The sequence below is a fragment of the Pteropus medius genome, unplaced genomic scaffold (assembly GCF_902729225.1).
Source record: "Pteropus medius unplaced genomic scaffold, Ma_sr-lr_union100, whole genome shotgun sequence".
In the NCBI taxonomy this organism is placed as follows: domain Eukaryota; kingdom Metazoa; phylum Chordata; class Mammalia; order Chiroptera; family Pteropodidae; genus Pteropus; species Pteropus medius.
The window spans coordinates 487,758-504,125 of record NW_024349803.1 but is presented as its reverse complement, the minus strand read 5'-3'; the positions used below and the strand labels follow the sequence as shown (position 1 = coordinate 504,125).

At 49.2% G+C, this 16,368-nt stretch overlaps 1 protein-coding gene across 3 annotated transcripts; it reads right to left on the bottom strand.

Moving 5' to 3' along the window:
* Positions 1–1,561: 1,561 nt before the first annotated feature.
* Positions 1,562–16,354, bottom strand: TXLNA (taxilin alpha). 3 transcript variants are annotated; one of them, XM_039836887.1, is made up of 11 exons: positions 16,217–16,354; positions 15,444–15,650; positions 14,492–14,830; positions 13,015–13,106; positions 10,424–10,594; positions 8,848–9,042; positions 7,081–7,200; positions 6,777–6,851; positions 6,188–6,280; positions 5,731–5,826; positions 1,562–4,996 (listed from the first exon to the last, which is right to left on the bottom strand). In XM_039836887.1, the coding sequence occupies exons 2-11, from the start codon at positions 15,619–15,621 to the stop codon at positions 4,670–4,672; spliced, it is 1,686 nt and encodes a 561-aa protein (XP_039692821.1). In that variant the 5' UTR covers positions 15,622–15,650; positions 16,217–16,354; the 3' UTR covers positions 1,562–4,669. The 3 variants fall into 3 exon arrangements, with proteins under 3 accessions (XP_039692821.1, XP_039692823.1, XP_039692822.1); XM_039836889.1 differs by having other exon boundaries at positions 14,696–14,830; XM_039836888.1 differs by having other exon boundaries at positions 16,177–16,266.
* Positions 16,355–16,368: the final 14 nt, after the last annotated feature.

Sequence of the window (16,368 nt, the reverse complement as noted above, 5' to 3'; positions counted from 1 at the left end):
CAGCTGATGCAACAAGAGACAGGCTTTTCCCTGGCCAGGTTGCCCAGCAGTCTCAAATAACTGCTCCAGGACAATATGCACAGGTGCTCCACCCACCTTCCCCTCCTCTGGGCGGGAAGAGCAGCTTCCAGGGGCCTGGGCCTCAGGCTGAGCTAGGGAGGGATGAGACACCTTTCCGAAGTCCCTAGAGCAGGGCTCTTTCCGGGCTGCTTTCAACTGCTCCAAAAGGGGACATTAATTCAAGACTCTTTCAATAACCAGGGATCTGAGGGAGGGGTCTGCACAGGCAGAGAGGACAACTGGCAAGTCTCCCTCCTCTACCAGAGCTGCTAGAGTGGCACTGGGGCTCTTCCAGGAAAGTGGCAGAGGGTCCAGGAGCACCTCTGGGGTGAAGTTACTCTCAGAGCCGCTTGATTAGGAGATGCAAGAGTGTGGTGGCCTCCCCTGATCTCCAAAGGATCTTTGACTGGAACCAACGTGGTCAGCCCAGAAAAATAACCCCAACTAGAAGGGCAGAGGCTCTGTGGGGACTGTCACAGCCAACGTGGACACACCTACCTGTGGAGGCCTAGAGGGAAGGGCACTTTGTCTCTGTCATTTGTTCGGCATTCATATACCATCCTTTGTGCCAGGCCAGCCCGGGCCTGAGAACAGGGTGCTGGATGAGGCTCCGATAAAGGAGCCTCAGCTTTTACACCTAGGCTTGGGGTGAATGAGCTAGAGTGTGTAAGAAGAAATCAGCCCATTCTTAAGAACTGCATGCGGGATGTGGTCTTGTCAAGGAATGCATAAAATCAAAGGAAATTGGAGGTTCCTTTGTGTTTATTCCTTTGAGTGAGCCACTGCCAAAAGATGGCAGATAGCCCCAGATAGCAGCTATGAGTTCCCACTCATCTTAATTTAGGTCTCAGTTGGCGTATGCCTAGATCTCTGTTGTCCTTGCCTTTTACCTACCTCTTGTGGACCATATTGATTTCCTACCTAAACACCTTCAGTATTAAGGTCCCCCCACCCTTTGGATCTAGCCCAAAGTCCTTCACCTGGCGACAGGCTCTTAGTGATTTGGCCCATGGATCTCCTCCCACCACCCTCCCTGTGCACCCACAGTTATGTGAACCACTTAGTTACTAAACGAAGTCGTAGAACTTCTATTTGCCCTTCGGGCCATAGGCCCTTCCAGGTATCCACCTCTATCCCCTTGCTGAAGGAGACAGGGCCTCCTCTATGCTCTCATAGCACCACCATTCTTTCTACACCTAAAAGTCCCTTTTCCCATCACTAGCCTGTGAGCCCTCAGAGGACAGGGACAATTTTTGACTGAGTGAAAGATATCATCTCTGATGTTCCTATGTATATGAGCATCACACCAGCTTTGCCAAGGGCTCCCCTTGGGCAGCCAAAGTTAATCTTCCATGTCCTGAGCTGTGGGGACTGCTGGAAGGAACGAGGGCACTCTGGAAGATGCAGGATTTCAGGGCCCAGAGACTTGGCAGATCCAGACAAATGTGATGGCTGGATAGATTCGGAAACACCAAATAACCACAAAGGTCAGGAGAGAAACTAGTAAGGCAACAGACTCTTTATTTAATATGGTTTAAAATACAACAAAATCAAGTCCCTGGCTGTTGTGAATACCAAAACGAGACAAAAAAAAGCTGTCAGCACAGCTTCGAACAAATCTGGGTGGCCAGGTTGGGCCATAAGGGAAGCAGTTACAGGGACAGAAGGCAGTGCCCCTCCCCCAGGCAAGTGCCCGGCTATCCCTGGGGTGACCACCTCTGTGCTGTGCAAGATGGTAGGGCTGGAGCAGCAGCTGGAGAATCAGCTCAGCAGGCCTTGCCCTCCTCGAGACACCAGGGCAGCTCCACAGGCCTCTTGGTCAGCCCTCAACAGGGCCACCACGATGGAGTAGAGGGGAAATAACCATCTTTACAGACATAACATTCTCTTACAGAAAAGTGCGTGAGCTCAGCCCATAGTCCAAAAACCTTATGAAAACAATGAGAAAAGAGCTACTGACACCTCTCGGAATCTGGTGTACACGAAGCTCTCAGCTGGACAAGGTTCTGAACAGATTACTGTCAGCAGAGCCAAGGGCTGTGAGCCTCATCTACTGTGGTCCCCTGGAGGAAAAATTAGCAATCTAAGCAACCAACACAATCTTGGTCCTAGAACTGAGGTCATGTGCATGGGACCTGCCCTGGTGAGGAAGGCACTGGCCTTCATTAATAGACAGACCACCTCCCCTGCATCTGGCCCAGGCTCCCGGCTGGTGTGGGCAGTACACAGGAACCTGGGCTGACTTTGGAAAGCAGAGCAAGCAGAGCAGCTGTAGTGATTAGTAAGATTTGGTCAATGGAATTAGAGGAAGAATGGGATCCTCATCGGTAGCCTGGCCAGGATGCCTACAGCTGAGGAAAGGTTCTACCCTACCCAGGGCCTGTATTTCTGATTTGGGAAGCCCAGCTGGGAAGCCTTGCTCACTGTAGCTCCACAGTAGCCAGACTTGGTTTCAGAGGGCTGCTGTGCTTTGCAGCTCTGACTCCCCACCCCATTGGGCTTTAAGAGGTAGCTGAAGTGAGGCAGGCAATCATGTGGGCCACTGCAGGCCTTCCTGATCTTTAAAGGGAGTGGGCAGACGCTTCTGCCTCTCCCGTGCTTCCATATTCCAGCAAACCCTGTATGGGGTTGGCAGCTCTTGTGTACCTCAGCCTGGCACAAGGGCTGGGGGAGGGAGCCTTACTGGAACAGGAAGAGGCATGTTCAGGGACCATTCAGACACAGGCATTTCAGAGAGGAAGAAAAGATCTTAGGATACACTTCTCCACAGGAGAGCAGTATTTCAGCCAGGGATGGCAAACAGGTCTCAGCAATGAAACTGGCTGCTGGGGGAACCTTGAGAAATGACCTACCTACCAGGAATGAGTAGGAAATACTCTGAAGCAGGTTAGTGGTACCTACCATGGGGGCAGAGGGAAAATGGTGTGCCATTCATTTGCCATCTCTGGTCTAAGTCAGAACATGATTCAGGAGTACTTATGACTCTTCGTGAACCTATTTTTTCAGAGGGACTTAATGGCTGAAAAAGTGGGCTAGTTGTAAAAGATGAAGGGACCTGTAGACCTGTATGATAATGAACTAGCTTCAAGGAAATACAGCAAACAGCAGAAGCTCAACCGTCCTATCCACCTTGGTCTATGGCTCCCTCAGCTACACTGAAGCTGAGGCCGGCTGGAGGTGGGGTACAGTTCCCCAAGCCCAGCAGAGCCCTGCTTCCTAATCCAAGCCTCATTCCATTGCCCCAGAAAATTGCTCTGGACAAAGACTGGCTAATACCCTGGTGGCAAGTTTGTAACCAGCAGAACTTTCAGAGTATAGAGTAACACGTAAAGGAGGGTGGTGGGGGCAGGGGAGGGGGGAGGATACAGTGGACAGGATGAGGGCAGACAAAAGTATCTGCACGTATTTTGTGTATTTCTGGGGCTGTCAATTGTTGAGTCTCACTTATATCCATTAGCTGTCAGACTAGAGCTGAGGCTCCCACACAGGAAGAAGTGGGATGCCGAGGACAGACCTCAGCTCTTATTCCCTGGGCTATGGAACTGGGACAAATCTCAAGGATTGTACATTGGCGTACAGGGCAAGGTGCAGAAACAGACTCATAAAGCCATGAGGGATAGTTGGGCCTGGGGCCCAGCAAATGCTGCAGACAGTGCTGATGGGACTCAATAGGGCCCTTCCAGGATTGAAACCCATAGGTAAGCTTGCCCTTTCTCTTACAAGCTGACTTCATCTAACAGGAAACCTGAGCACCAACATGGCAAAAGGTGCCAGGTGGGGTGGTGAGGGTGGTGGGGCACTGGAGGCCAGGAACCCAGGCACCACTGCTAGAGCATCCTTCCTCCTCCCTCAGAAGATCCTCAATACACAGTGTCACGTGTTAACAAAAACAAAAACCAAAAAACCTTCAGAAATAATCCTTTGGGCGATCTCTTGTCAATCATTTGTGCAGGCTAGAGAGGCACCTGTGAATGATAAGGCTACTGAAGCATCATTGGCCTAGTCCTGGCACTACCAGAGGGCATGGGAAGCGATGCCCGAGGGGCTTCCTACCAGTGCATCATCCCACACAGACACATTCTCCAGGTCCTTTGTCCTAGGCAGGAAAGTGGTCTGTTCACCAGCTATGCCAAGGCTCTGCTAGGACAGCCAGAGCTGCCCGAGCCCCACTAACAAGAGAAACACAGTCAAGGCCTGGGTGTGACACTTGTCATAAGCCCTGAAGGGCAGGGAGGGAGGGGTCTGAGCCTCAGTCAGGCAGGGAAATGTTCAAGTCACTTGTCCTGCCAGCTCACTGTGAAGGCAGCTACAGATGACAGTTCTTTTTAAGACTCTTCAGCTCACATTAGAGCCACTGACTTCATCTGTACACACCCCACCTCCAATGCAAGCCCATTTTACACTTACACAAATAAATGTATGAGGTCTTGTACATGTCATATGTACATAAAACTGACCCATGAAATCCAAAACTGCAAAGTGTCAGATGCCAGCCAGGTCAGAGCACCCTGGGCCTCAGCACTGGGAGCTTAGCAGTGGGAGCCTTGCAAGGGCCAGGCCTGGCTGGGCTGCTTGCTCCCTTCCCAGCACATCCCCAGTGCCTGGCTCCCTAGGCGGTGGTGGAGGTGGGCTCCTGGGACCCTGTTTGGCCTATTGCTTCTGTGCTTGGTGCTCCAGGGCAGCAAGGAGCTTCTGTGGCCCTTGAGGAGCTAGGTGTTTGAGCCCTGGGCCCCTCGCCAACCTGCTCCTTAGAGGCAGTGTCAGCCTCTGGCCTTTGTTCAGGGCTGCTGTCAGTGAGGGGGCCCTGGTCACCAGCACTCAGGTCCTGTACCCTCTTGTTCAGGTCATTGCGCTCTGTCTGCAGCGCCCGGCACAGCTTTTCCAGCCTCTGGATTTTCACCTGTAGGCCCTCCAGCTCTTTGTCCCGGAGCGTTTTCTAGGGAGAGAAAGAGGGCCAATGTAAGGTTGATGCCGTGATATCAACCTTACATTGTTACTTGGTAAAAAGCATTCATAACTTTAACAATGCTGGGAGTAGACTGCAGTCAAAAGCTAGACTCTCAAGTAAACAGCCCTGGTTTGTGCCAAGATTTGGCTGTCAGCTGAGGGCAATGTGGTGTAGGAGAGGGGCATGGCTTGGAGACAATGAGTTCCTCTATTTATCCACCGGATAACCTTGGCGAATTACTTGGCTTTTGAGCCTATCTCCTTATCCGTTAAAGTACTTTCCAGGATAAGGACTACTGATGTCAACGTCATAGATCTAGAGGGAAGGTCCCATGAACTGGCATACCGGAGACATTCAGCAGGTCTGGCTGCAGTATCTGCTCCAGCACTGAGCTACTTTCCTCTCCTACATCTCAAGGCACAAAAATCAAATGATCAGGACCACTCTCCATACAAACTATGTGCATCGTTGGCACCCCCTTTTTTCCTGTTCCTTTACTCCTTTCTTCCACTCGTTTTCTGTGCTTCCACTGCAGGCCTATGACTGGGCTCACCACCTCCCCCCCTGGGGAGAGCTGACAGTGCCCTGGACTTGGACAGACATGCATGTAAAGTCTAGCTCCATCTCATGCTAGCTGCACGTGTTGCTGGAATGTATAGGAAAGGGCCTGACACTCAGTAACTGCACACGCCACCCCCAGCTGCAGGGCCCTCTCAACCTACCTCCTCAGCCATCTCCAGCAGGGCCTTGTTGCTGCTCTCCCACCGGGACCGGTACATAGTTGTTTCTTTCTCCAGCTTCTTGATCTTCTTTGTCATCTGGGTTATGTGACAGGCAGAAGGAAATAATTAGGGGACCAGGCTGTCTGTACATGTGTCCCCAAGGTGTGAAACAGACCCCAGGGGGCAAGGCATTACAGGGCAGTCAGTGCCTTCTGTGCCACCTCAGGATGTCACAATTTAAACACATACTGCCAATAAGAGGAAATGACAAGACAGCCTCATTCTCCAGGACAATCTAGAGGGTGCATATACTACTTGCCTTGAGAGGGAGGAAAGGCTGTGATCCCACCCTTGGCTTCAATCACACTGTTAGTGTTAACAGCTGCCCATAAGGCATCCCATTCAGAATGAAGCAGCCTGTGTCCCCATAGCCATACCCAGCCTGGACCAGTGTTACCTTTTCCATCTCCTGTTTGAATGTGGTGAACACCTCACTGCTTTTGGAAAGAGTGTTCTGGAACTCCTCAAACTTCTCCGTGTATAGGGCAAGCTGAGGGAGAAAGAAGCCCACAGGTTAAGACTGGGCTTTCCTGGAAGGCAGTTCTGGTCAACACGCTCAGACCCGCCTTTGGCCCTCTGACACAACAACTCTACCGAGATACCACTTTTACTTAAAAATAAAACAAAAACTATGTATAATCCAAAATGTTAAGCCTGGAAAGTACGATTTGGGGTGACTTACATTTCGCCTTTATGTTTGTTTTCAAACATTTCTTCCAGAATTAAGGATAATTTATGTAATTAAAAACAACCATCTGTCCCCCCCACCTCCTCTAAAGCAGCACAACACCTCTGACTAGGAATGAAGTCCTTTGAGCTCATCTAGCCACCAGGTCATCACCACACAGGTGCTGGGTGGGTCCAGAGAGAACAAAGGCTCAGCAAGATCACACAGCAGTTAAGGTGGTCCTAGAATGAGGGTCCCATTTCTCTCCCTCCAGTGAGGGTACCTTGGAGGCACAGGTTGAGGATATACACTGTCTTACCTGTTGCTTCAGGTGGGTCTCCTGCTGCTTCATCAGCTCGCACATCCTCTGGGACTCCACTGCCTCTTTGAGGAGCTATTTCCAAGATAGACCCCAGACCTCATCAGAAGCCCTGAGGGGCTGTGTGTGGCCTTTTTCCATCATACGCGCCAAAAACCACTGAAGCTTCCTGCATAGACTAGTGTCTGAGGAAACAGTGCCCTGATCTGGCCAGGTAGCAACCTCTCCCATACAAATCTAGGAGCTAAGCCAAAACCCAACCCACCTTCTCCAACAACCCCCACCCCCAGGGCCTAAGCCTCACAAAATCCTTCTCCCGCTGGTGCCTCTCCTCTGCCTCCTTCAGCATCTCCTGGGCCTGCTGGAGCTTGGCGTCCACCAGCTGCTGTTGCAGGTCCTTGTGTTTGAAGACTTTGTCGATATGCTGCAGGGGTGTGGGAGGGGTCCATTAGTCAGGAGCTCCCTTTCTCAGGGAGGCCCAGTCGCTGCAGGAACCAGGCCCTCCAGCCCAGCCTCCCATCTCAGTCTGATATACTGGACTACCATGTGCACCACAGGAAGTCCCTGGAAGGTCTGCTTCCCAATCTCACCTATTTCTCTTCGCTGAATCTGTCCTGGGTGAGCAAAGGGGTTTATGGATGAAATCAGCTCCCAGGAAGCCAAGTAATAAACATACTCAAACCTTCGGCCCCAAGAGTTTTCACTCTACTGGGCTTACAACCCTCACTTTTGAAGTCCAACTCCCTTATAAGTGGGAAGAAAGGGCAAAAAACGAAACTTCTACCAGCACAACAGCTTAGCTCTGTTGGCAGAACTCTGCCCTACAGGTAAAGATTAGCTATCCCAAGGAATGGCTGTCCTAACTACAGGAGCAGCCCTGGGAACTAGAACCCAGGTTCTAGGGACAAGGTGAAGGTGGTGGACTGAAGTGCTACCTCAAAGGTAAAAGCAACTGAAAATAGGGATGTGGGGAATTTTATATATTTTTTGGAAGGGGAAGGGAAGGTGGCTTGGGGAGGGGTCCAGTTCGGGACATAATGAATTTAAGTTACCTGTGATCTGAGGTGCAGAGGATCAGAGGGGTAGAATGGGAGTGCCTGAATTTGACTGGGGGAGGGGTGTAAATGAGGAGCATGGGGCTGGGAGCCCTGCGCCTCCACCTCCACAGGCAGTAACAAGTCTTATTTTGCCTTGGGGAGAAGGTCTGGGAAGAGTCCTTAGGTACTTGAAGTAGGTGCCTCACTCTGGTGGCTCAGGAAGCCTCCATGAGTCTCAGTACTGAGACAAGAACCAAACCACTTCTCTCAAAACAAATGCATCACAAGAAGCCTTGTTCTCAGAGGACCAAGTACAGAAAAAAGATGGGGTGGGTCAGGGAAGGCCCCTCTTGGCCCTGAACACAATGATTACCACACTGGACTCAGAGTCCAAAGGGCAGGGTCTTGCCTCTCCTGCCTGTCACCACACTCCCAGGGTCTCGGAAGGGGCCTGGTATGGCACTGTGGTAGCTGCCAGTCTCTTTTCACAATGAGAAAACAGAGGCCCGGAGCAGCCAAGTGATTGGCATGTGGGGACCCAAAGCGAGGGATTCGAGTGCCTGGGGAAGCAGCCAACACTAACCAAGGCAGTGACATCCTACCCGTTCTGGTGGCAGGGGCAGCAGAGTGGTAAGGAATCAGAGAACACAGCCCCTGGAGTTGATTGCTGACCACAGGTCCAGCTCCTCCCCTGTGATTTCAAATTCTAAAAAACTCTGAAAACTGACACTGTCCTAAGCTGGCAGACAAACTTGAGCTGTACCATTGTATGGCTAACTATAATTCAGATGAGTATACTCAGGAGTTTAATTGCATAAGTATTAACACGTTTGATTTGGGGGTGCTACCGCAAGGCCCTGCTGTGGGTGCTATGTAATACACAGTACATGAACATATCCCCATTTTAAAACTGTGCTCCCCTCACAAGAAAGGAGAGGAATGGGAGAATGGGGTTTCAAAGTGCTGTCCCAGTGCCTGCCGCACACCAGAACCTCCCAATTCCCTGGCCATGACGACTGTCCGTGACACCTTACCTCCTCTCGCAGCTCATACTGCTCAATCAGCTTCTTGAGCCTCTCAGCCAGCTCCATATTCTCCTGGCGCAGTTTGGAATTGCGCTCATTGTGCTGTTCCATCTGTAGCTGAATGTCATTCAGCGTCACCTGGAAGTGCGAAGTCACCTCCTTGCGTTTCTCCTCCTCTTCCCGGGCGCGCTGCACACCTTCTTCCTGGGCAGAGAAGTCAGCCCCAGCTCCATCATCTACTGCTCCCCCAGCCTCACAAGGCTCCCCCAACCAATCCAGGATGGTCTCTATTAATGTCCCACCCCCATCCCCGCTCTCAAAGCTAGGAGTAGCCAGGCTCCAAGATGTCATACAACATGCGCTCCTAATGGACTCTTCTGTATATCAGGTGAGATCAAATGAGAGATTCCCTAGAAAAATGCAGTCATACATGAAAGTACCATTCTAAAGAATTTTGGATTTCCTGATGCCTATTCTAGCCCTCAGAATAGTTCTGGAAGGCCTAAGTAGTCCTGACCAAGTAGTTAAAATTTAGTAACACCCAGGGTTGGCAAGGTCGTGCAGAATTAGACACTCAGGCACTGTTGGTAAGAAGGCAATCTGGCAAAATCATTAAAATTTGCATAATCTTTGATGTAGACATTTCACTTCTGAGATTTACCCTATGGATAAATTCTACATAATCAGCCAGGAATATAAGTAACAATTTTCACCATAGCTCTACATGTATAATCATGAAAAAAGACCAACAACCACAAAATACCTTAACTAGAACACTGATAAAATACAGTATATATCCATACAACGATGTTAAAAATAAGACAGTGTTGTATACAGACAAGAAAAGACAAGGCATTGTGTAAACTGAGAAAATGGAACAGTATAAGAAACAATACATGTATTAATAACTTCACTTTAAAAACTGTACGGAGATGGAAGACCGTACTTAAATTTACATATAAGTAGGTTTACTTCCCAGTGGTTTCTGCTGGGCACTGAAGTTGAGCATGGTGAGCGGCTACTACCTTTAATTTGTTATGGTTTTGTCACCTTTGAACCCTTTACATTAAATTTATAATAAATTTGTAATGTTTTAAAAGACAAACTATAAACAAGCAAAATAATTTGCAAAATAACATATATTTACTCATCCTAATTTTATAAGAAAGATATAAAGGATATGCATACAAAAATGATCTGGAAGTCACAGCAGTGACCAAGCTTTAACCAGAGTGACCCCACCCCATGGAAAGCAGAACAAGAAGAATACACATTCCTGACTGACCAGCTCCGGGAGAAGAGTGGCTCGGCTTGCAGGAGCTGCCCGCTGGCTCAGCCAGGGGCGGCTATGGAACTGGGAACTGAATTCCTGCACTCTGGGTTCTCTTAGCTACTTAGCCTTTACCTTACCTAATACAAGTACATGTCAAATGGTTACAAGTAGCTCTCGCTAAGGCAGGGCATTTACTGGGGAAATCTACTTCTATACTGAAAAGTCTGTGCTAGTTTTTAAGGGGAAAGCCACCAAAGGTTACGTGGAAGTTGAGGAAACCAGCCATCCCTCCCAGAGGCCTGGCCAGCCTACCTTGAGGGAACGGTTATGGCGCTGCAGCTCACGGCACAGGCTCTCGAGCTTGCTGCGGGCCAGGATGGCCTTGCTATGCTCGCCGCGCAGGTGGTCTTTCTCTTGCACCAGCTGGCTCTGTTTCTTCTGCAAGAGCTTCATCTGTTTCTGGGAGTTTCGATGCTCCTCCAGCTGAGGACAGAAAGGCAAGTAAACACCCTGCAGGGCTCTCTCCATGGGAATCCCGGCTCTCTCCCGACTCCAGCCGTATCAGCTCAGGCTGGACACTGCGTGTGCTCCATTTGCTCCTCACAATAACCCCAAGGGCCCTGTAACTCAGAGTTACAGAAATGGATACTTAGACAGAACAGAGACATGCAGCCAGCAGATCCCAGTTTCTCTCCCAGCTCTGACTCCAGAGACAAAGCTCTCAAGATTCTCAGACCATTACATTCTCCCTACTCGGGACACTCAGGCTCTCGATGAGGCCACCTACTACCTGTCCTTGTACTCATCAACAGACCCTGTTGCTCCCTTTTATTGCTCTAAGATTTTAGCACTGATTCACCATTTCTCTTTTCTACATAATTCCTATTATTGTCATGGTCTTTTCATCACTGATAGACAACCCTTCTGACTCCCTGGTCTCACAGTCCTTAACCTCCTCCTCAGACCTTGTCTTCGCCCAGCTCAGCTCCCCTCCCATGAATCTATTCATGTTGTACGGTAAATATACAAGGCGACTCAACTGTGTAATTAAAATTTTTCTAGTGGCCACGTTGAAAAAAGTGAAAAGGTGAAATTAACTTTGATACCTGAATATTATAATTTCAACCTGGGATTGATGCAAAAAATTTGAGATGTTCTACAGTCTTCCTTTTCCTTAGGTCTGTTAAATCCAATGTGTATCTTCCACTTACAGCACATCCAGATTCAGACTAGCCACATTTCAATCGACCAGTCTGTCAAAACCCAGAACCCCACCCATCTCCATTATCTCATCCCAGGCCAGTCCACCGCCTATCTTCCTAGTTCATTCCTTCCAATATCTGTGGTCCCAGAAGGTCCCCTACCCTACTGGACCTCCAGTCCAATAACCAAACCATCCTTTCACTTTCCTTTAACCCCCCTTTAAATAATGACATACCTTCTCACCCTGCTTAGATTCCTTATACCCTCAACTCTCTGGCCCCTTTCACAGAAAAACCCCAGCCTTGGTATATCAACCTCCTGCTAAACCTGCACCGGCACTGGAGCAACTGCACGTGAAGAATCTCACTTTAAATTCATGACCACTCCTTTCAGGAAGACCTCGGTCTGCCTACCGGACCTACTACGTTTACACTCTTCTAGACAACTACTTCATCCCCCTCTTCAAATTTCCCCTGCCCCAGCTAAAACTATCATTTCCATTTTCCTGAGAACACAGAAATAACTAGAGGAGCAGGAGCTCCCTATCTGCCAGTCCACCAGTGCCTGTCCTCTTCTCCAGTCACAAGTACCTGGCCATGCTTCTCACCACAGCTGACCCCTCTGCTGGTGCACCAGACCTCACCTTCTTTCATCTTCTTGTGAACATCATCCTAACAACTCACTTCCTCCTCTCCTACAATCATCAATCTTTCCTGGGTTGGGTCATTCTGAAAGGGTGGGGTCTTTTTCATGTCCTTTCCTTCGTTATAAAAACCCAATAGGCAGGTATAATTTTCTCTGTTTTATATGTAGGAAAAGTTCCTTACAGGAGAATTCCAGCTAATTAATATAAATGGACTGAAAAATTTTAAAAATAAGTAATTAGGGAATAACCTTCAGTGGATGCATCTATTAATTCAAATTCTAATGGAGAACCTGACAAAGGAGGGACCAGGTTGGTGCCCCTGAACCCACTGAACAATCTTTCACCACTTAAGGTGGGATGACCACACTGTTTCTCCTGCGATGTAACATGAAGTGCAGAGTATCATTTATAATGAATTCTTGTCAAAGAAGTTGAACTAGTTCAAGCTTCTAGAGCTAACTTCCACTTTATTTACAGCAACTAAGGAGGTAACAGAACAAGTTAAATGCCACACAAAGCTAGAAAGTGGGGCACACTACAGGATAGTTGATTTGCAATAAGTCAATGTCATGGGAAAAAGAGCAGGGCATAAGATGAAAGCTGCTTTAAAGTAAAAGGAAAAAAGTCGTAATAACCCAGTGTAATAAATGGACCTCATTTGGACCCTGATTTGATCAAATTGAAATTTTTTTAAACAAAAGGGGAAATTTGACTATGGACTGGGTATTGAGATAATATCAAACGTTAGTGTTAATTCTGTTAAGTGTGATGATGGCATTGGGCATTTCCATATTTTAGAGAGATGCATACTGAAGCACACAGGGGTGAGATGACATGGTATCTGGGACTCAGGCCAGGAGCTCTAGGGCTCTACAACTGGAATGTGAATTTCTCCTCTGTCAGCCCTGAAGAGGCTGGCTGGGACCTGACTCTCCAGTTAGATGGGGAAAAGGCTCAGAGAGAGGTTGAAGAGGAATTAAACCACCCACAACCCCATGCCAGGTGCCTGCAGACTTTCCAAGACAGGAAGGATGTGAGAAGGGGGAGAACTGACCAGTTCCGCATACTTCTTGCACAGAGCTGCCAGCTTCTCCTCCGGGGTACTCAGTGTGTTCAATGTTTGCATCAGTAACGTGATCTCCTTTCCTGCAAAGCACAGGGAGCAAAGGCATGTATCCCCTTCTCTGGGATTCCCCTCCAGACCTGCGCCCACACTCTTTGCCTTGAGGCGGCTCTCCCCTATCATACTTTATATTTGTTTGTTGAACTGATTGCCTTCTCTGCTAGTCCATGTGCTTCATGAGATCTGAGACCAGCTGAATTCTGCCTATCATTATAGCCCAGTGCTATCTCTAAAGCTCATCAAAGTGGACATGCTCGACAAATACATATTAAATGAATAACTGAATCTCTATGTAATCTCCTTGGTGAGCACTAGGAGTGGGGGAAAAAAAACCTGCCTGCTCTACCACCAGGTGAAAGAAAGGAGTTCTACCTGTGAATTCAATGCTACTGTTTCAATGCAAGGAAGGCCATTTTGAAATAGGAAGGATGCAAAAGAACAGGTCTCCTTGAGAACCACTAAACTTTTATCAACAGAAGTAGCCAACTGGTGAACTTTAAAATGAATATACCTTCTAATATCTGATCCTAAGATTGAAAACAAAAAAACCTTTAAATTAGGGTATCAGTTAGGGGGTGGGGGAGCAGGGACTAAGACATGGGCATAATACCACCAGATTCTGATTCTTTTAACACACGCTAGCCCTTGACTCCTACCCTCAGCCAAATCACTTTCCCCCACTGCCTGTGCCTGAGTCAGATATTCCTTCTATCTCCCTCGAGAACCCCTGTACATAGCACAGCACTATGCTTCTGAAGTGGCAACCCTGGAAGGCTCCAAGAAATCAGTGTGGAGACTACAAATCACTGACATACAGGCCAAATCCAACCCACAGGTGGGTTTTGTCTGGTTCCTAGCATATTAGCAACTGTTAAAAATCTAAAGATTGCACAACTGTAGATTACTGGCTTGTATTAAAAAATAATAATAAAAGGCTAGCTAGACTTAGCCTGTAGTTTTATATGCTATCAACTAGCTGGGACCCGTCAACTCTTTGGATGAAATAGGCACTCTCTTGGTCCTTATGGGGCTCCCTGGCTATCTTGGCTTACTCGCATTCTCAACCCTGGTCTAGTCCAATTCTCTTACCGTAGAAAAGTGACAACTAAAAGACCAGAGAGAGGAAAGGCCTTGCTCAAGGTCACACAGCAGGAGAGAAACAGTGCTGGCTTGCAGAAGAGTCCACCCAGCCTCCTACTCTCCATTTTCTCAAAGAGAGAGCAGGTTGGATTTTGATTCCCACTTGCTCCCAAGGCCAGAAGCCCTTGTGCAATGAACCACCTGCACACCACTGTGCTATAGCCCCACAGCCCTGACTTTGATTAAACTAGTGTGATTTGCTGTTCTCGGAAGTAGGGTCCAAACTCCCTCCTCTCACTAGCCTCACAAGTAGCTGCCCTCTGCTCACCCAGACCCTTGGCTTTCTTCTTCTCCTGTGGCCTTCGGTGGTCTCGGTCTCCGACCTCATCACTTGCCCGGATCTCGTCTGTGCCTGGCTCTCCCTTGGAGGTCTCCTTCTCACCATTGACTACTGGGGTCTCTGGCTCAGGCTCCCCATTCCTCGAGGCATAGGTCCGGGACTTCTCTGCATCTTCAGTTTCAGCAGGCTCACCTTGGGCCCCATCCTCACTTGGGCCCCCCTGATTGTTGTCCACACAGTATGTACTCAGGATGTCTTCCAACTGGCGGCTCAGCTCCTCAGAGACATCGCGGAGGGCCCCGGATGGAGCAGTTTTGGCTTGTGCTCCTATAGCAGGAGAGGACGTGGAGCACACTGATAAATAATTTCGTTATACCACTGATTTGGTTATACCAACTTACTGGTTTGGGTTAAATGTTGCCTAACTTCTTTACGCCTGTTTATTTACCTATAAAATGGTATGTCTATTTCTCATTGTCACTCAACCATATCTGTTGTGAGCATAAAAGAAATCAAGTAAAATATCCAGCACATAGGGATAGCATGTAGCAGGAGCTCAATGTCTAGCCCATCCCCTTTTCCTCCCCACAAAAGTCATTTCTTGCTATTAAAAGTTTTAGAAATGCCTCAAGTATAAAGAGCAGTTACCCACTGTTTAATGAAGTGTTTTTATTCTGGATTTGCTGGCTGGGTGTCTCATTTGACTATTACCCAATTTAATTCTGTCAGAGCCTTCTCTCAAGGGTTATTCCTGTGCTTAGAGTGGAAAGCTCTACCAACTCCCCCAAATATCGTGGGGATGGCAAAGACTCAGCACTGTCCTACCTTCAATTTAAAATTCCTTCTTTCTGGGTAACAGTGGCCTCTTAACTTCAGAAGCTAGACTGACACACCACAAACTCCTCCTACTGCCCACTAGAAAAGCTGAGCTGGCACACACCCTCAGTCTTCCCTGAAGCCTGGTTGCTGGAACCTTCAGCTTCTGTTGCAGGGGCAGAGTGGCTGGGCAGCCCCTGGGCTCCTTCTGGTCCTGCTTCCGCTTGCCCTGGGTTGCTTTTAGGGTTGGAAGTGCTGCCTGATTGCTTGGCAGCCCCATTCTTTTTGTCTTGGTTCTTCATTGTGGTTTGCAATGGTAGGTGAGCAGATCCTGTAGGAATAAGCGCATTTGCTATTTTCCAGACTTCGAAATTCTTCTCAGCCTGGATAAAAGATCCCAACACCAGGTGCACACAGCTCCTTAAAACAAACTGGCCGGCCTTCACCAGAGGGAGCCAACGGTTCTCCCTTTCTCTGGATGGTCAGGGGAGCCTGATGTGCCCAAGCAGGTTTTCGGGGCGCTGCTCCAGGAGAGGGGGAGGAGAGGCTTCCTTTTTGCTGAAGCCTCTTTCCGGCACAACGCGGACCCCTCTCACTACAGGCCGAGCGCGGGAGAGGTTCCCGGCCGAAGACTGACGTGGCTAGACGCTCGATTCCCCGCCCCCACCCCTGGCTCCCACGTGGACCCCTCTGCGCGGCGCACACACACCCACTCCACGCCCTGCGCGCCTCGGGCGGCGTACCACCCGCCCCCCCGCGCATGCGCACGAGCCTCAGCCTTGTCCCCCATATCCGAGCCCACGCGCGGAATCTGCGTGATTCCCCGCTAGTGGCCGAAAGCGCCCTGGTCCACAGACCCTCTGAGCGCTTCGTCCCTGTAGCCGCCGCGGTACACACCCCACTGCCGACGTCCGGACAGCTTCGCCCGCTCTGGCCTCGCACCGGAAACCCTGGGTAACCGCTGCTGGCAGAGCCTGCTCGCCACAGCCAATCAATAGCCAGCACTCGCGCGGGGCTTGCTGGGAAAGGTGTAGCGAAGGGGCCCCTGA